Source organism: Mauremys reevesii, linkage group 3 (genome assembly GCF_016161935.1).
Source record: "Mauremys reevesii isolate NIE-2019 linkage group 3, ASM1616193v1, whole genome shotgun sequence".
NCBI lineage: Eukaryota > Metazoa > Chordata > Testudines > Geoemydidae > Mauremys > Mauremys reevesii.
The window spans coordinates 169,685,398-169,710,631 of NC_052625.1; the positions used below are offsets into that span (position 1 = coordinate 169,685,398).

The window sequence follows — 25,234 nt, forward strand, 5'->3', positions numbered from 1 at the left end:
ACACACACACCCCTTTGCCCCATTGAATAACCTTAAGCCAGCGTTTATATCTAGCATTTAGAATAGAGTCCATCTATTCACCAGACAGAGTAAATGTAGATTATTCTGTAATTTTTCATCATATGAACAGTTTTTATTTTACAAAACTGTTAGAGATTTTAGTAGGTCGCTAAATTCTGCTGCATTTTTTTTATTCCTAGTGTTGTATTAAAAACCGTATTCAGATGATTTTGTTCACTATATAAAATGTTTGCAAGTTTTATGACATTCTTGGGAGCCTGGAGTCTTCGGTGGCGGGGAGCCCCCACTGCCGAATTGCTGCCAAAGACCCAGCACTTCAGCAGCGGGTCCCGGGGCGGAAGGACCCCCGTCACCAAATTGCCACCAAAGACCCAGAGCGGAACAAGCTCCAGGGGCCCCGGGCCCCACAAGAGTTTTCCGGGGCCCCCGGAGCGAGTGAAAGACCCCATTCCAGGGGCCCCAAAAAACTCTCGTGGGGGTCTGGGGCAAATTGCCCCACTTGACCCCCCCTCTGGGTGGCCCTGGGCCTGAGAGAGTTAACCCTTCCCTGCTGGCAGAGCAAGCCACCCCGCTGAGGCTCTGCTGGGCATGCTCCAACCGAGAGCCAAGCATAAAAGCCTGCAGAACTGCTCAGTCAGGACTAGCGGCTGGGGAAGGAGGACGCCCAGCGGAAGCTCCAGTCCAGGAGCAGTTGCGACCTTTACGGGGGGAGCTGAGGAGCCAGGAAGCGGACTCAGAGACTGGCAGCTGTTGGAACCCCAGGGAGCGCTGGGTGCTGAGGAACCTAGAGATCCTGATGCCACAGGAACTGCTAAGTTTGGAGAACAGGTAGGAAATGAGCCAGAGAAGGGAAGGGAGTGGTATCTACCACCACTCTGAGAGCAGCATGTTGCGGTAGGATTCCCTGTAGCGGATCACGCAGTCACTGACAGGGCCCTGGGCTGGAGCCTGGTGAAGGTGGGTGGGCCCCGGGCTTCCCTACCGGGGGGTCTCTAAACCCCCCCTTTGTCACGACATAGTTCACTGACCCCCCTCTCGCCCCAAAGGAGACAGATTGCCTCGGGCCATGCTATCCCCTGAGGGGAAAAGAATTTAGAGACACTCAGGCCATTAGGCCACACTGTTTTAGGAGCACACTATGGAGACTCCAGCCGCTAGCCCGCGCTACCCTGCCAGCAGAAGGAAGGGTAGCTGGTCCTTGGGCCCCATTGCTTTAGGAGTGCACTATATGGACTGAGGCTGCGGTATCCTACCAGGGGAAGCGGCAGCCCTGACTACCGGGGAGGTAGTAAAACCAACATAGATGCAGGGAGGTGGGATTAACCTCGCCCTGCCCCTTGAATCAAAGGGGTTGATGAGGTACAAAACTCACCACAGGATACAACAGCAAAAGAACAGGACGTATTTATTGTTATGCACATCCAGATTGGGTTAATCCAATGCCTTGCAGAGCATCCCAGAAAAACAAACAAACAGCCCTTCTATTTATAAGAAATTAATTTTGGTGACATCTCTACCTGGCTGTGCTCTGTGTGTACACACACACACACGTTTACAGTAGTGAATTAAACTTTACGAACTTACATTTACACAGACGTGTTATCCAACCCTTAGTGTACATGTCTCTTAATTTCAGAGTTCTAGATGCTTGTGTGGGTGTGCTTAAAGATCCTGAACCTGGAGACAGCGCTCTGTTGGTCAAGCAAAGTAGTCCAGAGAGGTCAACAAAGATCAGAGTGATTCTAACTTGGCACCAATCCAGGCTGCACAACCCCTGTGAAGATGTGAGTTGTTATAACAGGGATCAACAACTCTGGATCCTGATTAGACAATAAGACCACTTCTTCTCTTCTCAGACTCAGGGAAAGCACTTAAAGCCTCTTTACTACTCCCCTTGCCCTGAAAGCAGTTCTCACCCCCCCCCCAAAAAAACCATTGTGGTTACTCACACCATCTTCACTGCATGCCAGGCTCTGTTAGTTCCGGTCACAGCAATAGCCTTTTGCCCTGGCTCCAATGAAGCCCCACAGTAGCCTCTTTGGCTCCATGGTGGTGATGGTAATATAGTATTTTATTTGCCTGAGATAGAATTTTGGGTTTTGTTCGCCCATTTGATTTGATATTCTTGTATCCTTATTAACATATGTGAACAAGAAACAAAGACACTGTGTGTTGCTTCTGCCTAGCAAGATGTGGTTTTTAGTACCATGCAAAAAGATAAGAAATAGGGCTGTCTATTCATCACAGTTAACTCATGCGATTAACTAAAAAAAAAATCACGATTAATCGCAGTTTTAATCACACTGTTAAACGATAATAGAATACCAACTGAAATTTATTGTTAATATTTTTGGATGTTTTTCTACATTTTCAAATATATTGATTTCATTTACAACACAGAATACAAAGTGTACAGTGACCACTGTATATTATTGTTTTTGAATACAAATATCTGCACTGTAAAAAAAGATAAAAGAAATAATATTTTTCAATTCACCTCATACAAGAACTGTAGTGCAATCTCTTTATTGTGAAAGGGCTAATTTACAGATTTAGATTTTTTTTGTTACATAAATGCACTCAGAAACAAAACAATGTAAAACTTTTGCGCCTACAAGTCTACTCAGTCCTACTTCTCGTTCAACCTATCACTAAGATAAACACGTTTGTTTACATATATGGTAAATAATGCTGCCAGCTTCTTATTTACAGCATCACCTGAAAAAGTGAGAACAAGCATTCACATGGCACTTTTTCAGCCAGTGTTGCAAGGTATTTACATGCCAGATGTGCAACATTTGTATGCCCCTTCATGCTTTGGCCATCATTCCACAGGACATGCTTCCATGCTGATGACGCTCGTTAAAAAATAATGCAGTAATTATATTTGTGACTCAACTCCTTGGGGGAGAATTGTATGTCTCTTGCTCTGTGTTTTTCCCACTTCTTGCCACGTATTTCATGTTATAGCAGTCTCGGATGATGACCTAGTACATGTTCATTTTAAGAACACTTTCACTACAGATTTGACAAAATGCAAAGAAGGTAGCAACGTGAGATTTCTAAAGATTTAAGAATCTAGTGCCGTCCAATATCTGCGTGGGATCAGATGTGGAACATTCTGTCAGAAATATTAAAAGAGCAACACTTCGATGTAGAAACTACAGAACCCGAACCACCAAAAAAGAAAATCAACCTTCTGCTGGTGGCATCAGACTCAGATGATGAAAATGAACGTGTGTCAGTCTGCACTGCTTTGGATCCTTATCGAGCAGAATCCGTCATCAGCATGGAAGCATGTCCTCTGGAATCAGGGCCCATACCAGGTTCAGAGACTAATCTGGGATGAGATTGAAAAGGATATGAGGGAGGTACTAGGGGACGTCAAGGGAAAGGAATATCGGAAAAAAGGAATGGTATTACAAAGGATGTGCCCTGGGATGGCATACTGGGAAAATAATCTCCTCCAACATATTAAGGCTTTGGAGGGGATAGTGGCCCAACAAAGGATTTTAACAGAGAAATCCATATTAGCAGTAGAGATAGCAGATCTAAAGACATGGGATGCTGCATGGAGAATCCTGTGAAGCAATTTGATGGGAGAGGGATGAACTGGTGGGAAGGATGGCAGACTTAGAGGACAAGTTGTATCAATGTAAGCGTGGTATTAATAGACCGGGGGGTCCTGAACCGTCTGCCCATTGATGGCAGTAAAGGAGGTACTCCCTCCCCGCTACCCTGAGAATACACTGTACCCACAACTGAGAGTGGACATTTGTGACAGAGGAACGGGGGCGGGGGGAGGGTAGGGCACATTGAGGTTACTCAATTAGGGCAAACTGCAAAGAATAGGGCAGACAATCCTCAAAGCTGGTGGTTATTTCAATACTTATATTCACCCAGCTAGCCACAAAATAAATACCTTACTGGTTGTACAGAAGCCAAAACACCGTTCCCTTATAGCAACACGGTCTTGGGCTTCTGCACAGATACACAAGTCAAATATGATGAGGATTACTGAAAATCTTATTCATCATATATGAAAGTTCTACCAATCCCAAAGGATCAGACATATTACCTCCCAAGTTAACAAATATTTTATATCTTACCCTGTCAAGGCTGAATCCCAACTGTCACTCTGAGTGCAGAAGTGGGGCCTGCAAGGATTTTAAAAATTAATACTTGCCATTTCAGGCTTGTATTAAACTCTCAAGGTTACAGCTTCTCTCTGACCTTGGCTTGGTAAACGCTGCCACCACTCAAATGAGAAGGGGAAAAAAACACCCTTTGAACCCAGAAAGGAGCACTTGGGAATTCCTCCCTGTGGGTACCTTCAACAAGCCCTTTCACGTCTTCCCCCCGCCCCCCTCCCCACGCCGGGAAGAGCTGAGAAAGAAAACAAAGGCAATTAGCTGTGGCTACCAGCTAATCAAACAACATACACAAACCACTTAGGATACCAACAATCCAATCTTGTTCTTAAAAAAAGTAAATTTTATTAAAAACAAAAAGAAAGAAAATACATCCGGAACTTAGACTTTTGCTAGATTTTAAAAGAGCAATTCCAAAAAATCAAGCACCCAAAATAGCTTTCTTGGGGGTTCAGCTTAAAGGTGACAAGCAAACAAAAGCATCTGGGGTTAGCACAGAGGAGTCCACAAGCCAATAGGGGGAAAAAAAAGAAATAACCCTAATCGTGTCTTTTTAGACATTCCCTAATTTTACTTACATATCTGAGGCTCCAGATAAGTAGGTTCAAGGTATGAACTGATAATCTATAATCATACCTGGCTTAAAGCTGGTTTCAGCATTACTGCCTATATCTCTGCAGCCCAGAGAACATCAGACAAAGGGAAAGTTTCTTTCCCAATTTTAAAAAGTTCTACCTTCCCATTGGTTCTTTTGGTCAGGTACTCACTTTTGTTCTTTACCTGGAAGACTTTTTAACCCTTTACAGGTAAAACAAGTAAAGAACAGCTACCAAGAGGGATTTTATAGCTAAGTGGCTGGCTGGGTGTCCATCAAAGGGAGCTATCCCCCCTTTTATTTATACCCAAATACATGCTTACAGCCAATCCTTATTAACTAAACTAAAATTTATTTAAAAAGACAAGAGAGAGAGTATTGATTAAAAGATCAGTATACATCCAGACATGAGTACAATTCTGAGATTAGTTTCATGCTAGAGATGGTGTGCTTTGTAGTTGCAAAGAGCTCTTTCAGAATTATAGTCCAATGTTCATATCCCCAGTGATCCAGATGGGTCTGGAGATCTCAGTCTTACAACTCAAGCTTCCCCTGCATAAAGCATCAAGCAGATCTGAGATAAAAAGGATCAGGACCCAAAGGTTTTTTATTCAGTTCCAGGCCTTCTCTTGACAGTTCCGAATCCTTAGGTGAACAGTAGGCAATCTTCAAGACTTTGAAGTAGGTGGGTGGCCCTTCATTCTCTTGTGTGCAGCTGCTCAGGTGCACACCTTAGAGGGAACAATCCATGGACCACCTGAACAGAGCTCAGGGATCACTGATGGTCTGCAGACCACAGTTCAAGAACCTCTGGAATAGCAGATACAGAGACTTCAAGCTAAACTGGCTACCCAGGATGTCACCAGATCAGAAGAGGCGTTAGCCCGGAGGCCAGGGTATTGGGATTGCCTACAGTGCCAGGCACACAATTTTGCTAGGAGGCAGTAGTGTTATTGATGTCAGGACCCCTACCCACCCCTGTTGTATAGACAAAACTATACAGGATCATTTTGGGGGTCAAGACAAAGATGCCACATTTATTATGATCTATAACTACTAGCAAATACTTATATACACACTCACACACACCCCAAATGTTCTGCAGCTGCTGAATAGTTACCAGTCCTGATTGTAGCTTGAGTTCATGGCTTGAGTTCGCAGCTTGAGATCGTAACTCGTGACAGCTAACTGGCCAGGAAAGCTGGGCACGAGGAGGAGCCGGGTCTCTGTTGGGCGCGCACTGATGCCCCTCGATGTTGATAGCAGAACGTTACTCAAAGTCTCTCATCTCACCCATCTTTTTAATAGGTTTTTAGTTTGGATTCAAAGTCTATAGGTTTTGCTGTGTCACGCTGCCTCTGGGTTTGGTGATTGATCACCCGTCAATTGCTGGCGTGACTTTCAGCCTTGAACCTGGCTTTGATCTTCCTTCTGTTGTTCTTTTGTCCTTTTCTTTTTAGGGTGGATGTTTCTTACTCTGTTTAGGGCTGTTGTCTGCGTCTTCAGCCGTTGATATTTGAACTTTATCTCATCAGGACAGGCTGGCGCTGGAGGTTGATTCTATCACCCATACATACCTCATTCACACATCTAAACTAAACTAATAAAATTACAGCAGGGCTTGCAAAAATGAAGGCTGCAGCAACAAGCCTTCCACAAAATGGAATAAGCATTTTAAAATGGGGTTTGAATTACAATAGTGCACAGAAGTTACAATGTAGGCAAAATGGCAAGTGTAATGAAATGGTGAACAGAAGTTACATTGTAGGCAAAACGGAGTAATGAAATGGTGAACAGGAGTTACAATGATACAGTGAATAACTAAAAACAATTTCATTCACATCAGTTCTACACCCCCCCCACTCCTCCACAACTGACGGGAGGGACTTAGGGGAATACTATAACCTAGGGGAGTCCCAGGAGGTGTCCCAGGGATGGATTAAGGGAAACAGGGGAGAAAGGAACTTGCTGAGGCAGGCTCGGAAGCTTTACGTAAGATGGGACTGTGTTACAGCTTTCCCCCTATTCCATTTTGTTTCTTACAGCTGTCCCCCTACTCCATTTTGGTTTTGTTCTCCTCCTGTGGCCGCCCCTCCCTGGCTGTTAAGTTGTTTACCAGGGCCACTGCCCCTCTCAAAGAGAGGGCCCCTTAAGTCGTTTACCAAGAGCCATTGCCCTTCTCAAAGGGATGGCCACTTGTGCTGCGAGCTAAGTGGGACCACTGCCCTGTTCAAAGGGTTGGTCCTGTTATCACCTTGTTAAACCTGGGCTTGGTGTAGGGTAGGCAATGTCCAGAGCTGCAAGACCTAATGTGTTTTTTGAGATCCTTGGCATGAGTCATAGGCCTCATGTGCTTTTGAGTCCTGATGTGTGAACTCACACCTATTGTCCAGGACTCTGCCCAGGCACGTCTCTGTGCTCACCTGCAGTTTTTCCCTGTGTCTCCTCCCCTGTGACAGAGGGAGCCTATCAGGATTACTGGCGGGAAAATGCCTGAGTTTGTCTTTAAAAAACAGGCATGTTGAAAAAAATATCAGAAAGTTTCCTGCATTGCTGCCTGGTCTGATCAGCCAAGGGTTCTGGGGGGTCCTTTCTCCACTCATTTTATTTTTGAGCGTACCCCCATTTTTAACCCCCCCATGAAGAATGAATTGCTGCCTGAGAGACCTCCTGATTATCGAGACCGTACCGAGCCCTCCTTGCTTCCTCTGATGTTGTTGCTGCTTCTGCCTTTGCTGCTGCCTTGGGGACTGGTAAGAATCCCTCTGTGAAACTTTCTATACTTTTATTTTATTATTTTAGCTGCTGGCTCTGTTTCCCCAGCACACAGACTCAAGCTAAACCTTGGTCTGGGTCTTAAAACCTCTCTTAAACTTCGCGGCGCTTTGCCGCTAAAAAATTAAGTTTGTGCCGCCGCTAAGCTCTGCTCCAGTGGGCTTTGCTTCAGGGCTCACTATTTTCAGCCGTATCCACTGCTGCAGCCACCATCCCTTGGCTTCCTTGGGGGCTGCCTTGGGAGCTGTATTCTGGGCACATACCACTCTGCCCTCTGTAACTTCCCCATAGCATAAGGTGCACCATAGGTTTTGCTTTTTAGTTTAATAAGTCATAGTTTGCTAAGATTGTAATGCTTGTAAGTTTCACCTGCCTTGCTATAGTTTGCTGTTTTGTTGCTCCGTATAGTTGCTTGTTATAGTTTTGCTTAGAATTGTGATATTTGTTGTTTTGCCTAGTTGTTGGTTAAGATAGATTTTAAAAAGCCATTGCCTGGTTGTATTCTGTACCTGTTTTGTACAAGTGGCGTCCCAAGTTTGGGAAACACTGCAGTAGAGGTGTTCATATGCCGAGTTTTTGTTGCTTCTCCCCCTGTGTAACTTCCCAAACCCTTTGCTGCTTTCCTTTTTTGGGGGGAGTGTCCGCTTGTTGCTTAAACCTCCCTCTAGCCCTTCTTTACACTTCTCTGCTGCCTCTCCCTGTATCCCCTGTGTTCGTGCTCCCGCTTCTCCGCTGCCCCTCCCCTACCGAAGATCACCATCACACTGCTCCGTTTGTCTTCACCCCGCTGCTCCGCAGCTTCCCTGAAGTGCTCTCCGCTGCTGCAACCTGTTTCTTCCCTCAGCCGTCTCCCCCATTCTCCATGTGCCTTCCCATCGCTTGCACGTTCAGCGCCCTCCCCTCTTGCTGCTCCCAGACTCCCCTTAAGTGCGCTCCAGCTGCTCTTGTCTCCCATACATCCAGCCCACAGGCTCCTGAGGACTGCTCTGGGCTTCACCCCGCAGGGCTTCAGAGTCTCTCGCTGCTTCCAGCTGCACTCTCCTCTCATCAGTTGCCATTGATCATTCACTCCCCTCCCCACTCCTGTTTCTCGACCCAGCCTTTAGGTACACTCTTGCAGATTATCTGCTATCACAGCCTCACAAATTAACTCATTAATTTTCTTTTATACTGTTACAATATGGGTGATAAGTGAAATTATGCAATGTATCATTGCACTGTGATTCACATTTTACTTGTGGTTATAACACCCCATTGGTTGCCTCCACTTTTCTAATATACTTTGTATTGCATTGAAGCTACCATTTTACTTTGCATTTCTTTTGGGTACATTTTGCATTCCACACTGTATCTAAAGTTGTTCCTATATAAAGTTGAGTTGCTTATTGACTGTACTGTATCCCATTGTGCTGAACCCCACTTACTGTACCCCGCTGTTAGAACTCCCTACACTGTTCAATAAGAACCCCCCTATCATTGTCTATTGTAAACACCCTATACACCCCATCCCATCGTATTTCATTGTTAAATTCCCACTTCCTTTTTCCTTTAATAAAGAAATTAATTGGCACCCCACCTGTGTGGTAATTGCTCCCCAAGATCCCATATACCTGCGGGCAGGGACAGGGACTTGTACTGGACTCAGCCAACCGTGTCTGTGGGAACAGGCACAGGATGGACAGGGCTACACCATCCCTGAAGGTGCTCAGAATGGCTGACACACTCCCTGGGAAGTCATAAATGCACCAGAGCAGTGTTTCCCAAACTTGGGACGCCGCTTGTTTAGGGAAAGCCGCTGGTGGGCCGGGTCAGTTTGTTTACCTGCCGCATCCTCAGGTCCGGCCGATCATGGCTCCCGCTGGCTGTGGTTTGCTGCTGCAGACCAATGGGGGCTGCTGGAAGCGGTGTGGGGTGAGTGATGTGCTGGCCGCCGCTTCCAGCAACCCCCATTGGCCTGCAGCAGTGAACTGCGGTCAGTGGGAGCCGCGATCAGCCGGACCTGCGGACGTGGTAGGTAAAGAAACGGGCCCGGCCCACCAGGGGCTTTCCCTACACAAGTGGCATCTCAAGTTTGGGAAACACTGCAGTAGAGGTGTTCATATGCCGAGTTTTACTTGTCAAGACCAACATTCTGACACTTGCAGAACTATGTTGGTAGATGTTTCATAAGCAGCAGACAAAAGGAGAAAAATTCCATTTGGAAGGGATGCATTTATATCTGCTCTCAAGAGGGCAAATGATCAAGCAATGGAATGGCTCTGTGATGATCAAGTGCATCCAAAACTACCTTCTCCTATCGGGCACAAATGGGTCTTGGAGGATGGACTGATCGCACCAATTATGCATGAAATCCTATAGCTAGAGGATTGATTTAGGATCGCAATCAAAAAATCATGTGCAAAGACTTGATGCTCACTACCCTGTAAATGTCTGGCCAGCTGTTTGCCTTATACAGAGATGTGTGAGTGGGACACCAATGTGCAACGTGTCTAGCAGTGGAGCCCTAGATGAAGATGACACTGATGATTACTTTGATGAATAAATGTTTTCAGTCCTACATGTCCAGGCTAAACTCTCTAGGACTACCAAAGGTCAATGTCATTGTCATGCAAGCAATACATTCATGTGTTAAAGTATCATTTTAAAAAGTTAACATTTAAATACATATATATCTACATAATTGTTTTGAGTTTGTTGCCATTGTGTTCATGGAAGAGGGGTATTATTCAAAGCCCTAACTTGACCCATTTCTGAGGAAGCTGTATTATCAACATTTCCACCAGCAGTAGGACCTGAGAGAGACAGAAGGGAGGGGAGGCAGTGAATCCCTCCTGCCATTTAAACTATGGTTCTGTAGCTTTTTATAAATCAAATGACACCTCCCTTACCTTTCTGTGCCTTACTTGCCACTTCCCCCAGAAAGAGATTTTACTACACTATGTTCTTAGACTAAAATTACTGGCATAAATCCTGACTCAAAGACTGTGTGTGTTTTAACTATAAAGGGAAACAATTTTAAAACACTTTTGATAAATGAGTATAGTACACTGATAGCAATCTGCAAAGAGACTGATATATTCATAGACTTCTTGTAAGCAATTCTATTTTCATGCACTCAGTAATAAACCTGCACCATGTTCTTCAGGCCATGTTTTACTGTTACCCTCATAGCTGTTGCAGAATTATATCTTCTTCTTTTGGAATGTTTCACAATTTAATTTTTCAGAGGATCCATTTTTCACTGCTGTATTTGGAGAATTCCAATCAATTGGACTGAAGAGCACCCGAGTTGATGTGTATGTCCAGTATGGATTAATTATTAATGTAAATGTACTTAACCCCAAGAACAAGAAAACAGAATATGGAAGTCCCATATTTTTCACCACATCATTCCAATTAGAAATACACACCCACCACATGTGATAAAGAAGGACCATGCGGCAGTGAAGCATATGGATATGTACCATTCGGTTTGCCTTCCAAAAAAGGGTATTACCATAGCCAGTCTGGAAGAGACAACAACAAAGAAAGAGAAATGAGATTGCAGCTTCAAGATAAGGCAGTCATTGTTTTCTATAAATAAGATACATATTTAGCTTTCCTATTGTTTAGTGCAAAGTTCCATGCAAACATTCTCTCAATCATTTTTCTCTTGAGTGCTAAGAGATTGCACATTTATATAGCACAGTGGGTCTCAAACTTTTGTACTCATGACCCCTTTCACACAGCGAACCTGAGTGCGACCCCTTTTATAAATTAAAAACACTTTTTTATATTTAACATTATAAATGCTGTAGGAGAAGTGGGGTTTGGGGGTGGAGTCTGACAGCTCAGGACCCTCCACAGAATAACCTTGTGACCCCCTTAGTGGTCACGACCCCCAGTTTGAGAACCCCTGATACAGCACCTTTTCTTCAGCAGAATTCTAAACCACTATGCCATCTATGTGCATACAGCTTTACTTTACATGCAGCCACCTGTTGGAAGGAGGAAGACAATCAAAACAAGTTACAAAAGTGCAGTAGAGCTAGCAGGGGCTGGGAAGTTTTGGGAAGTTACTCTCTGACTGCTCTAGCATCTACATGCACAGACAGGACCTCCCTGTTTAAGTTCTCATTAAAAACACCACAGAAGGGCTAAGGTGATCCCGTACTGGCTTGTCAGTGTAGTTCTAAAAAGAGTCCAGATATTTTAGAATTTAAGCTTAATCTACTAAAACACACCACTAGGAACTGATTATCATTTGGGAAGCAGGACTGGTTTTTTCCTCTCGCTACAAGCATGGCAGATCTCTTCAAAGCTGTTCTCCAAGTCACCATCCACAGAATATACATAAACATTCATATGAGGGAGCACACATGCACATGCCTTTAGTCTACAGCAGAAATTGAATAGTCTATATTAAGTTTGTTGGAGCGGATAAGGTATTCCCATACTTCTATTTTCAGTCTTTAAAAAAATCTTTTAAAAATAGAGTTTACTAACCTAATCTTTAGTCCTGTGCACTAGATCCCAACTAGTGAGTCTGTAAAGTAATTTTTAAAAATCTTTCCATTTTGTTTCTTTTCTACAAAATGGGTAAAAAAAATAATAAAAATTGTGGACAGTATTTAAGTATTCTTAGGATGTTATAATTAAGGATTCCATGGCCATTTCACTTCAAGTTTGGAAGGAAAAATTCTTCCTTGATCCCAAAATTAATCTCCCAATTTGAAGGCCAATATTTCTTTGCAGAATTTTTTTTTGCGGGGGAGGCAATGTGAGGTTTATAATGGAAACTTCTATCACTAATAATTAATACAGCAAGTTCTTACCTTTGAAAGCACATGGGAGAGGCAGCCTGAAGGAGTGCTCATCTCAAGTAGCAGTCCCATCAGGGGGAGATAGTGCCCAGATTTTATGTTAATTACCAGACCAAGAAGCCCAACAAAGGCAAATAAATGATGAACTACCACGAGCACATCAAATGTTCTGAAAACAATATTAGACACAAGAATAACTACACTGTCATACAAGAAGAAGCCAGAGGCTAATAAGCAGTGAAACCAGCTCCACTTTTGCTGTGAATATACTTTGTCAGCTTGAAAAACTGGATCAATGAACAAGGCCCACAACCCAGCTATACAACTCTGAATTCCAAACAGGCCAGATGTGATAGACGTGTTCCACGAGACCTTCTGTTTTCCTGACAAGGAGCGATAACTAGCACTGATGCATGAGGACAGCCAGTGAGCTAGAAGAAATACTCCCACGTAGATAAAAAAACCAGCTGCTAGTAGCTTCAAACGAACTTCCCACAGAACATAGTCCCAGTCAAATATGTCTCCGGATGTTGCGCCATGATTTGCAAGATTCATTTCTTCTTCTCTACTTCAAAATATTTGGAGGGATTCTGAAGCTTCTCACCCCCACAATGGTCTCTTATAAAGCTACAGAGCCTCGGCTGTTACACAGAGCAGAAACCCATCTGCAATAAAAAAGACAGAAGAGACTTGTATCGAATGGCTGTGTTTGTGTGTATATATGGTCTCCCCATTCATGAAAGCTCTCTAGTTTCACGACTGTTTAGAGTTTATTACTGTTTCTACTGATATTTCCCAACAGTTCACAACTGACATAAAAAAACCTGTTCAAGGCTGATGATTAGCCTTCAAGGTCACAAACAGGTATATAAAAAAAGATGAGACATAGGCAGAGAGAGAGACTCCCTGTTTCCTTGCTTGCAGAACTATTAATGCCAATGGATGTTACAGTCACAAAAAACCATTCCCCTTTTGTTCCCTAGTTATATAAAAATACAATACATTTTCTTGGTCATTTTCTTTATTGTTTTTTTCCTCCCTTTAATTGAATTGTCTAGTTAGAATTGGTAAGGCAACCCCCATCTTTTCATGCACTATGTCTATATATCTTCCTACTGTATTTTCCACTCCATGCATCTGGTGAAGTGGGTTTTAGCCCACGAAAGCTTATGCCCAAATACATTTGTTAGTCTCTAAGGTACCACAAGGACTCCTCGTTGTTTTTGCTGATACAGACTAACACAGCTACCACTCTGAAACCTCCCTTTCTGTTACTTGTACATCAATTCTTTTTTTATCTTCGTCTTCCCTTCCCTTTATAAATCATTCCTCAAGACGTTCTTCCAGCTATTGTCAGTACATTTTAAAAATAATCCTTCACCAACTTATACTGTCAGTTCCATTTCCCCCCACAACACCTTCCTCACAAAACACTTAACATTGTTTTATGACCACTGCTTTTTTACTTCTAACAAAGTTAATATTCCAGGTGTGAACAGAAACAACTACTATGACATAAATGAAGGGCCACTGCTAAAAAGATTTAAAAAAATTGAGGCTTACAATAGGATTACCATAATTCAGGTTCCCAAAAAGAGGACACTGTGGGGGTGAGGGACAGGGAGGGAAGCTGGGGGATGTAGGGAGAGCTGGGGCAGTGCAGTGTCACTCCCTTTCACGGTGCAGTGTCACTCCCTTTCACGGTGATACAGCAACTGGCACAAACCCGGGACGCAGCAACAACCATCAATCAGCGCCTCCCTGTGGGACCCTCTCCCCATGGACTAAGAGCTGGAGCATGGATGGATGGGATCCAGCTTCTATGGCTTTCAGGGGAATGGACCAATCAGTTACAGATGCAGGGGAGTGGACCAATCGGGAAGCAGACCATCGGGGCTCTTTCTGAGCTACATCTTGTCTGCTCTGCAAAAACCAGGACATTTGCTGTTATTTGTAAACCCTGTTGGGACAGAGAAAATATACTCTGTCAGGGGGAAACCCAGACATATGGTAACCCTAGCTTATGCTTCTTTAGCAGCATTTTTAAAGCATCATTGAACCTTCATTTTTTCCATCTGTAAGCCCTCTCGATACGTCTACACTATATTTTAAAACCCACAGCAGCGAGTCTCTGAGCCCTGTTCTATAGACTCAGGATTGTGTAATGGTGCTTCAGGCTCATACTACGGCACTAAAATCAGCTGTGCAGATGTTTGGGCTTGAGCTGGAGCTTGGGTTCTGAAATCCAGGTAGGTGGTGATTTTGGGAGCCCGAGACACAATGTCTACAGCGCTTTTTAGCACCGTAGCATGAGCTTTGGGTTCTCAGACTCACTGGCACTAGTTTTAAAATGCAGCATAATCATACCCTAAGAGTCTTTAGGAGTCAAACATACACACCCAGTTTACAGGGTACAGATTAAAGCTGCAACAAAGCAGCCACTATGGGCCTCCTTCTCAGTTACACTAAGGCCACTTTACACTGCCTGGAAGTATGAAAGAGCCTTGAACGGTTAGAGCAGAATAATGTGGTCTAAACGTAAATGAAAATTGAGACCTATCTCTAAGGTTCATGTGTACACACACTTAATTTTGTCTAGAAAAAAAAGAAAATCAGTAAACATTATTCTCTATTATATGTTTACATTAACAGACCTTTGATACACACAAATATGTACTTTGTTATAATCAGAACTTTTTAAAATCTTTTTCTGTATTAAGTCATATTATGAAAAAATAAATACAACTTTTCAAAGCTTAAAGAAAAGACAGCCCTGCTTCTTACAATTCTCTGTTCTGTGAGGTGTTTTAATTACGTATGCAGCATCACAGGTGTGCGTGTTTGCAAGCCTTGTAGGACAATGAAAATTAGAAGTGAGAACACAGGACAAATGGACAAAGCATAAATTCACAAGGGGCCTTGTAAATAATATGTAGCTAGTAGATAAAGAAATGGAAGATGTGTGATAAGATTTTCTGCAGCTTTTCTTACTTTAGCACAATTCGTAACACATGGATAGCTCATACAGTGCCTGGTTCACCAAATTAGCAAGCCAATCATAATGCCTGTGATATGTAGAATGTAATGTGTATGTGTTAGTCTCTTTTAGAATTTGTGTATAATCTCATTTAAAACTATGTACTTTGGCGTTGTGCACCCTAATCTACTCCACTGCACCTGACCTGATCACCTCAGGTGCAGCTTTCTGAAATGCCAATAAAGAAACCTCAGTGACAAGCCTGGATTTGAACTGAGTTTTTGGATTCCAGAGAACAGAATAAAAGTGTTCTGGCAGAACTGAAGTGTTCTGGATAAGTGAAGTGGAAAAGGTCTTGGAGGGAATCCGAACAATGTTGTTTTGCTTGCAGTTTGGAATATCAGACACCAAAGGGCATAATTCTACAAAACCTTATTCTAGTAAACGGGACTACTTGCATGAGAAAGAGCTTGCAGGATCATCTTTTGAATAGAATTGCACGGTCAACTTATGAACAGAACTGCACCACACTCTAAAAGGGCTTTTATTCCTGAAGCTAACTAAGCAGATAAGACACAGAGAAACAACCTCCATATTTTTCACCCACATGACAGTTAATATTATTAACTATACAGTCCAGAATTTCCAAGCTTGGGGACATAAAGTTAATTAAAACTTCCTTCACATGAGGTGGTTAAAAACAGCTGAATGTTTTCTTTCATTTTTGTTTGAAAATATCCATGAGACCAGATTGCTGAGACTGCTGGACACAGCACATCCTGTCAATATGGGCAGGGGAAGAACTGCCCAGAGAGTATCTCATTTCACACAGTTTGACTGGGAGCCAGGGCTGGTGCAACCACTAGCCAGTCGCCTAGGGCGCCAAGTGGTTGGGGGCGTCCAAGATTTTTCCTCCCTCCCTTCCCTTCCCCTCACACAGAGTGTGGCGTGGCTGATTGGGCACCTGGCCTGATTTAGCCACTCCCATTGGCCTCCAGCAGGCAGAGTCCCACCCCCCCTCCCCTTGCCTCAGCGTTGTGTCGCCAGCACTCTGCGGGGGTGGGGCTGTGCGCTCCGCAACCTGTTTGTTTTGGCTCCACGTGGAGCCAGTGGCTGGAGCGGCATGGTGGTAAGGGGAGTCCCGGGGGGCAGTCAGGAGGCGGGGGCAGGGTTGGGAGTTCTGGAAGGGGTCTATCAGGGGGCGGGGAGTGGTTGGATGGGGTGTGGGAGTCCCAGGGGTATGTCTGGGGATGGGGGTGTGGATAAGGGTTGGGGCAGTCAGGGGACAGGTAGGGTCGGGTCCTAGGGTGGCAGTTAGGGTGGGGGGGTCTCAGGAGGGGGCAGTCAGGGGACAAGGAGCAGGGGGGGGCTTGGGGATTCTGAGGGGGGTGGGAAGTGGGAGGGAGTGGCAGGGCCGCCCAGAGGATTCCGGGGGCCCGGGGTCTTCGGCTGCGGGGGGCCCTTCCATTCGGGACCCGCCGCCGAAGTGCCCCAAAGACCCGCGGCGGGCCCCACCGCCGAATTACCGCCGGCGGGACCCGCGCGAAGCACAGCCCGGTCTTCGGCGGTAATTCAGCGGAGGGGTGCCCCGCCGCGGGTCTTTGGGGCACTTCGGGGGCGGGTCCCGGAACGGAAGGGCCCCCCGCCGCCGAATTACCACCAAAGACCGAGCTGAACTTCGGCGGCGGGTCCCGCTCCGTCTTCGGTGGTAATTCGCCAGCGGGGGGTCGTTCCGCCCCGGAGCGGAAGGACCCCCCGCCGGCGAAGACCGGGAGCGGCAGAAGCTCCTGCGCCCGGCCCCGCAAGAGTTTGCCGGCCCCCCCGGAGGGAGTGAAGGACCCCGCTCCGGGGGCCCCGAAAAACTCTGGTGGGGGCCCCTGTGGGGCTCGGGGCCTGGGGCAAATTGCCCCTCTTGCCCCCCCTCTGGGCGGCCCTGGGGAGTGGATGGGGTGGGGCTCAGGTGGGGCTCTCCCCCATCCTCTTTTTTGATTGTTGAAATATGGTAACCCTAAAAAAGCAGTGCCCTGGCACGGCAGGGAGGAGACACCTTACAGAGGCACCAGAGAGCCAGTGCGTCGGCTTGCAGGGGTGGCGAGCCCCAGCCATGAAGGAGCTGGCACGGCACAGGGGGGCAGCAGCCCTGCAAAGGCAGCGGCACCGCTAGTGGGGAGCAGCCGCGCTCCCTGCCCCTCCTACCCAGGCTGTGCCCTGGCGCCCCCCCCCCCCGGGGGCTCCTGCAGGCTGCAGCAGTTGCATGTGGTCGGCAGCCCCTGTGCGACCCCGGCTCCGCGCCGTGCTCAGGCTCTGTGGCTCCCGGGCATGTGAGCTACCGGAGCGCAGGGCCCTGAGCCTACTCTGGGAGGGCAGTGGCAGTGGCGGCTCATACTCCTGGGAGCCGCAGAGCCTGAGCGTGGCAGGGGGGAGCCGGGAGGCACACGGGGGCTGCCACCCACATCCATCCACTGCAGGAGCCCCCAGGGGGGCACCAGGTGGGCTGCAGCCTGGGCAGGCACACCCCCCGGCTTACCCCTCACCGCGCTCTGGTTCTGCGGCTCCCGGGCATCTGAGCCGCACTGCCCCTCCTGGAGAAGGCTCAGGGCCCTGCACCGTGGTGGCAGCTCACATGACTGGAAGCCGCAGAGCCCAACACAGCGAGGGGGCAGCCAGAAGACGCATGGGGGCCGGTGCCCGCATGCATCCGTGGCAGCCTGTAAGAGTCCCCGGGGAGTAGGGGGGGTGCCTGGCCATAGCCTGGCCAGGAGGGGCGGGGGGTGCAGCTGCTCCCCGCTAGCCGCGCCACCACTTTTGCAGGGCTGCTGCCCCCCTGCACTGCGCTGGCTCCTCCATGGCTGGGGCTCACCGCCCCCGCAAACCAATGCTCTGGCTCTCCGGTGCCTCCAGAAGGCGGCTTCTCCCTGCCAAACTGCTGCAGCAGCCCAAGCCCAGCAACGTCAGTGAGTGGACTCGGAGCAGGGACCGCCGGGGTGGGGTGGAGAGGGGAGGGGAGGCTGTGCACCCTTCAGGGGAGTTCAGGGGTGGGGAGGGGGGAATCTGGTCTGGGGAGCAGCCCCTGGGTACGGCTGGCCCCTGGGGTCTATAGAGGCTCGTTGGGATTTGCCCCTCAATGAACTGATGTGCCAGGGGGGCGGGGGAGGGTTTGTGGAAGTTTCGCCTAGGGTGCAAAATATCCTTGCACTGGCCTGCTGGGAGCTCTGGTGGGAGGCAGAAGAGGAAGCCATATACACTGTTAGCAGCATAAGTAAAAGATTCTACACAGATGTTTTGCCTCCCGCTCCTTACAGGTACACAGCAAAGGAGTATTGCTTATTTATATTCTGAGAGGGCCTAATTCTGCTCTCCTTTACACCAGAACAACGCCACTGGCCTTTCCTTACCTCTGCCTTGCATGCTGAATCAGTGGGAGATTATAATTTGGTAGCATTTCACACTCACTGTGCACAGATGTATACAACGATACAACGTACAAGAAAGTGGAGAATCAGACGATTAATGTCAGCAGAGTTACACTGGTGTGACCAGAAATCTTCCTCTCTCAACTCCCCTAAAAAAATGAGAACGAAAGCAAAACACACTCCTCCGCAGCACCACCAGTTACATACAGCCTTCTAAATACAATAGTTAACGGGCTGCATGAAATTCCCTTCTTCCTTCTCTCCCCGTCTGGCGTACCTGAAGGAAGCACCCCAGGAGAACCAGTCAGTTGTCTGGTGGAGAGTGAACCTGAAACCAGGTCAGCGTGTTGTGGGCGGATCCCCACTCGCCCAGTGGTTGACTTCTCTGCTTCTGATAGGGTCCTGGGTTGGGATGTGGTGGAGTTGGATGGGCCTGCGGCTCCCCCACCACCCACCCCTGAGGTGGCAGTACTTCCCCCCCTCAGTAGGCCAGGAGCCTGGGATCCTCAGTGTGCCCCAAACCTGAGCCCCATAGACTGTGTGTGTGTGTGTGTGTGGCGCTTGCCCCAAACCCGAGCCCCATAGACTGGACTGGGGCTACAGCTCAGCCTGATTGCAGGCCAGAGCCCTAACTGTTGGCTGACCCGCCCTGCTTAGAGGCCGGGGAGATTGACTACCGCAGCTTGTCCAGATTGCAGGCCCAAGATTTATCTAGTAGCTGCCCCGCTCTGATTTAGGACTAGGTGAAGAGACAACTGTAGCTCCCCCTGGCCACCAGACAGAGCCCAGAATGTGTACGGCCCACCCCACTTGAAGGACGGGCCCTGTTGTGAATTGCTAATTCTCCCCCACCCACCCACACTCTTCTTCTGATTAGAGAAGCCCCTGCAGTCCCAACTTGCAAGGCGGCATGGCCCCCTGCAGATGCGGAGGGACGGCTCCACCAGCATATGGACACAGTATTCCATCAGTGGTCACACCAGTGCCAAACACAGAGGTAAAATAACCTCCTTTCTCCTAGTGAAGATTCACCCTGTTCATACATCCAAGGGTCACATTAGCCACAGCATCACACTGGGGGCTCATGTTCAGCTGATTACCCACCATGAGCCAAAATTCTTTTTCAGGATCTTTGCTTTCCAGGATAAACTCTCTCATGTGTATGTCTACACTACAGCAGCACAGCTATGGTGCTGTAAATACTTCCTACACTGACAGAGGGGGGTTTTCTGTCAATGGAGTTAATCCACCTCTGTGAGAGGTGGTAACTAGGTCAAAGGAAGAATTTGATATTTTAGGTATATATCAGGCCCAGATATGGCCTATATTCTTTGTTCTATGGATGACCTTACATTTGACCATACTGAAATGTACATTGATTCTCATCATATCAAATCTGGTATGTGTTTATTTTTATGCCAGCTCAGAACATCTTCATCCCATCTCCACTCACTTGCTCCAGTGTTGGAGGTTCCCTGTAACAGATACTTACTGCAATATTATGCAAATGCTTCTGTATGCATCTTGTTCAGTACAGGGCCGGCTCTAGACCCCAGCGCGCGAAGCGCACGCTTGGGGCGGAATTTTGCCGGCAGGGCGGCAGGCGGCTCCGGCGGACCTTCCACAGTCATGCCTGCGGGAGGTCCACCAGAGCCGCGGGACCAGCGGACCCTCTGCAGGCACGTCTGCAGGAGGTCCCCCGGAGCTGCGGGACCAGCGACCACCAGAGCGCGCCCCGCGGCGCGCCGCCCTGCTTGGGGCAGCAGTATTCCTAGAGCCGCCCCTGGTTCAGTATCACACACCCATTCCAGACACACTGTGACAGTGAGACGGTTCAGTTTGCTTTCCCTCCAATCTGGGGTTCATTCTGGGTTCATAGAAGAGGAAGCCATATAGATCCTTAGTAGCATAAGTAAAAAGCTTCTACAGCGATGCCTTCCTATCCTGCTCCCCAATATAATAAATAACAGAAGCATCCTAATAGCTACAGAGCAATGGAATATTGTTTATTTATATTCTCAGAGGGCCTGATTCTGCTCTCCTTTACACCAGAGCAACTCCATTAGCCCTTCCTTCCCACTGCCTTGCATCTTGGACCAGTGGGAGAGTTAAGTATTCTAATTTGGTAGCATTTTACACTCACTCTACACAACGTACAAAGAAGTGGGGAATTAGGCCATTAACCATAAGCATAGTTTACAGTGGTGTGAAGAGAAAGTCCCAGAAACTTTCCTTTCTCAACTCCCCAAAGAGAAAGCAAAACACCCTCCAACCTCTGCCTCCCCTCAGCACAAGCACAGTTACCTCCAGGCTGTGTGAAATTCCCCTGACTTCATGCACTAGCCTCTTTCCAGAAAATAGGATGTTTTCTCAGCATTTAACCAAAAACAAGTTACTTAAAGCTCTCTAATCTCCACTCCCTCCTCCTCACATGAAGGAACAGTACAACACACCGAAAATATTTGCAAGGAGGGGAAACAACAACAACGAAATACCAATAGGCAGGTTCTCCTAGGCTCACCCTTTCCATTCAGTAAAATAGGGCTGTAGTTAATAAAGCCCTTCTCCACCCAGCACCATTTGCTTGCTGCTTACCGGCTGCTCTGCTTCACTTGCTCTACCCTTTCTCCCCGCAGCCTCCGTGCTTTCCTGTGATGTGCTCAACAGCAGCGATCAGCCGAGTGCAAAACAGAGAAGTCCGGGCTGCTTCTTCCACCCTTGTAGAAGCAGAAGCAGCTGCAAGAGCCTTGAATCCCAGCTCCTCAGCATAGCCGGGACAGACGCCTGTACACACGGGATAATGTCGCTTCCTCCTGCCCCACCCTTTGTTTCCGCCTGACATAAACCGTCCCGCCCTCCCCGGAGGGCGCAGTGGAGCGTCCCAAATACCCCGCACTGGTAAGCCGGACTCTGGGGTTGTTCACAGCTCTCCTTGGAGCTTAATTCTGCAGGGCAGGAGGGGGGCAGGTCACACTCTGCCCTGGTGCTGCAGCCAAGTTTCGCGTTGCACTGATGGAAAGGGCGATTGCCCCCCGTACAGAGTCCTGACAAAACACTGCACGGGGAGTGTGTTGTCATTGGCAGCGCAGCTGGTAGGATGCAAAACATGTCCCGTGCAAAGCCAGCCTGAGCCCAGCTAGAACCACTGAGCTGGGTAGAAACGTGGGAGCTGGAACCAACCCCTCCAATACCCCGCTGTGGGGCAGAATGTGTGTGTCCCCTGCGTAGAAATAGTGTGTCACACGCGTGTGTTGGCTGTATCGCGCCTCGAGTGTGGTATATACGAAGGGACCCACGTCTTGGTTTTGCGCAGCTTGACGTGGGACATTTCTCACCGGCCGTAGTCACGGATTTCCCTCTCTGGGCGCTCCCCCGCTGGGGCAGGAGCCTCTCCAATGTGCCCTGTAGAAGCGGGACTGGGGCGAGGATGAGCGGGGTTGGCGAAGGCAGGGGACTGGGGAAATCGGTGGGGATTTAGGACACTGGAGAGTCAGGGGGAGCACCTGGAGTAAGATGCCTGGGGGTTGTTTGGAGGGGGATTGCTGAAGAGAACAGGTTAACTGGGGGGTGGGCGAGGACAGGCGGGTAATGGAGCCTGGCTGGACCAGATGGGGAAGGGTGATTAGAAGCATTTAAAGCCTCGAGCATGGGGAGGAGGGTTTGGAGCAGGCTCCCCCGCCTACATTACTTCTGATTAGCTTCCCCCACTCTAGCTTTGTGCCCCATGATCCTGCTCCTTTCCCTGCCTGCCCCTTCCCCAGGGGCGGCTCTAGAAATTAGGCTGCCCCAGGCAGCGCGGTGTGCTGGGCCGCCCTTCCTCGGTCCCCTCTTCCCGCATGACTGCGGGAGCTCCACCGGAGCCGCGGGAACAGCGGACCTCCCGCGGGCACGGCTGGACGGTTCGCGGGTCCGGCGGCTCCGCTTGAGCTGCCGCAGTCATGCCTGCGGGATGTCCAACCGAGCCGCGGGACGAGCGCCCCCTCCGCAGTCATGCCTGCCGCGGGTCCGGTCGTCCGCCCCCTAGATTTGGCCGCCCTAGGCACCAGCTTGGTTTGCTGGTGCCTAGAGCCGCTCCTGCCCTTCCCCCAGCCCGCCAGCTTTGCTGCTCACCGAGTCTCCTCTCGCTGTTCCCTGCAGCTGCTTCCTGCTGACACTGGCTGCGAACCTGCGCGGGGACCGGGGCAAACCCCGGTTAGTCTCGTTTCAGTTTCACTTTCCTTATCTTACGCCCTAGCAAAATGCTTCCGTGTTCGGATTCTTGCTTTAAAAAAAATCGTAATATTTATGCATTCATTTCTACCCGGCGGAACCTAAATTTGGGGCCTAAACAACCTGACATTGTCCCTTTAATTATTAGGAAATTAACTTTAGAAAGCAACGTGTGTGACACCGAGATGGCCCTAATCTATAGTTCCCAAGAGCACACTTTCTGGTGACAGCTAGAGAGTGAAATTCACCTTGTACAGGGGTTCAAATAAGGCTCTAGCTAGCAGTGATTAGTTCTTAGGCGTTAGTCAGGTAAAGTGAATTTCACACACACATCTTTGTCCCATTGAACAACCTTAAACCAGCGTTTATATCTAGCATTTAGAATAGAGTCCATCTATTCACCAGACAGAGGAAATGTAGATTATTCTGTAATTTTTCAGCATATGAACAGTTTTTATTTTACAAAACTGTTAGAGATTTTAGTAGGTCGCTAAATTCTGCTGCATTTTTTTTATTCCTAGTGTTGTATTAAAAACAGTATTCAGATGATTTTGTTCACTATATAAAATGTTTGCAAGTTTTATGACATTCTTGCAAAGACATCCAGTGTCATAGTAGTTGGAGGTTGCAAGAGACCTTTAATGGAGTCCTATACTGATTTCATGTTCCACAGGAGATGTGTAATACATTTGTAATCTGCACATGGTAAGAAAAACATTCAGGAGTAGTGGGACAGTCTAGAATCTACACATTTTCTTATGCCCAAACCAGACCTAGATCGATGCCCATGTGTCCACGTTGCCACTACCAGATGCAAATCTAGGACAGGGATCGTTTGTGGTCACAGACTGGAAGTGTTATTATTTATGAAACTCATCTACCATGTGGTTCTAGGGGGTTCTTTTGATAAAACAACAAAGAAAATAGCTCGAGGCCCACCCAGTAAAGTGAGAAAATTACAGACCACTCCTAGGCATCTCTAAGAGACAATACTTCCCCTCTCACAAACACTGAGTCTGTGTATAGAAAAGAAAACTTTTAACAAAAAGAGGAAAGGAACCCGACATTAATTTGTGAAAACACCACAGGCATGATTCAAAAACATATGACCACGATCGAAACACCCAACCTCAGGGTACATTGGGCACCATCCTTATCCTCAGCTTCTCACCTTGCAGTGTGAAAGTCTGAGAAACAAATGTTCTTTTAACACACCTCACCCCTCTCTCTGCAATGAACCCTATTCACAATTGTCCTTGGTCGGCAAAAACCCAGAGTTTAGAGGTGCATTCGCAAGAGTTCACCTCCCACCCTGGGGAGGGGTTGTGTGGAGACAAGGCATTGAGCAATGCTTCAGCTGCTGCTGCCATGCTGTTCGCTTCATGTCGCTTCCTGCTGCTCTGCCGTTGTTCACTCTGCCACTGGGCGCTGTGCCATCGTCCACTCTGCCACTGCATCACTGTTCACTGTGTTGCTGCACTGTCAGCCAATCCATCGTCACTCACTCACCCCACCACTGTGCCATCAGCCGCTGTGTTGTCATTCACACTGCTGCTGTCCTCTCCACTGCAACCTCTGTGATGTCTTGAGGTCCCACCCACCACTAGAGCCCTGCGCAGATACAAACTTTGTACTGGCATCTGATCCGTGATGCGCAAAAATGGTCTGCATATATAAAGAGGATATCCGTGGATTTGCAGGGCTCTACCCACCACTTAACACAGCTCTCAGTGAGTTCAGCTTGTTAATGGGGGAGCCTCACTGCTAGTGCAGCTGGGCAGTGTCTTTCACTGGAGACAATGTCCCACATCAGGCCTAAAACAGCCCTGATTGTCAGTGATTTCAACTCTAGTGATCCATAAGAAAATAAAAGACTCTCAGTTGAGTTTAATCAGCTCTGTCTTTAAATAATGGAGGGAGGGGGGATTGAAAGGTGTCTAAGACTCTTGGGCAGAGCCACACACACCCCACTCTCTCTCCCCTTTCACTGGGATTCGGCATCTCTTCCTCCTCCTTAATGAGTGCAGTTTAGTTGAGGATGATCCCCTCAACAAGGGGAGGCCAAGCACACCTCTGCCACCACCCACTCACACAAGCACAACATTTTTTCAATCACCCCTGCACCCAACATCAAAGTGGCTTGCAGTCCAGCACCAGTCAAAGGTGATCATTTGGGCAAAGCAGCTCCATCATGCTGTGCACATGAACAGAGTAGGCATGTCTATGCCAGCAGGTCTTAAACTGTGTCTAGGGACCCAAAAGTGGGTCATGGCCCCATTTTAATGGAGTTG

At 47.7% G+C, this 25,234-nt stretch overlaps 2 protein-coding genes across 3 annotated transcripts in view; both read right to left on the minus strand.

The window, feature by feature from the left end:
• LOC120401305 (protein CLN8-like) overlaps positions 1-25,234 on the minus strand; it is a 68,831-nt gene that overhangs the window by 30,979 nt on the left and 12,618 nt on the right. The gene's annotated exons all lie outside the window — the stretch shown is intronic.
• On the minus strand, positions 10,725-13,002 carry LOC120401303 (protein CLN8-like). The gene is made up of 2 exons (XM_039531090.1): positions 12,357-13,002; positions 10,725-11,048 (listed from the first exon to the last, which is right to left on the minus strand). Exons 1-2 carry the CDS (start codon positions 12,897-12,899, stop codon positions 10,725-10,727), a joined length of 867 nt encoding a protein of 288 aa, XP_039387024.1. The 5' UTR covers positions 12,900-13,002.

Coding starts and splice junctions, on each gene's coding strand:
- LOC120401303 (XM_039531090.1), bottom strand. CDS start 12,899: ATGAATCTTGCAAATCATGGCGCAACATCCGGAGACATATTTGACTGG. Junction 11,049..12,356: donor TCTCCCATGTGCTTTCAAAG/GTAAGAACTTGC, acceptor TGTCTCTTCCAG/ACTGGCTATGGTAATACCCT.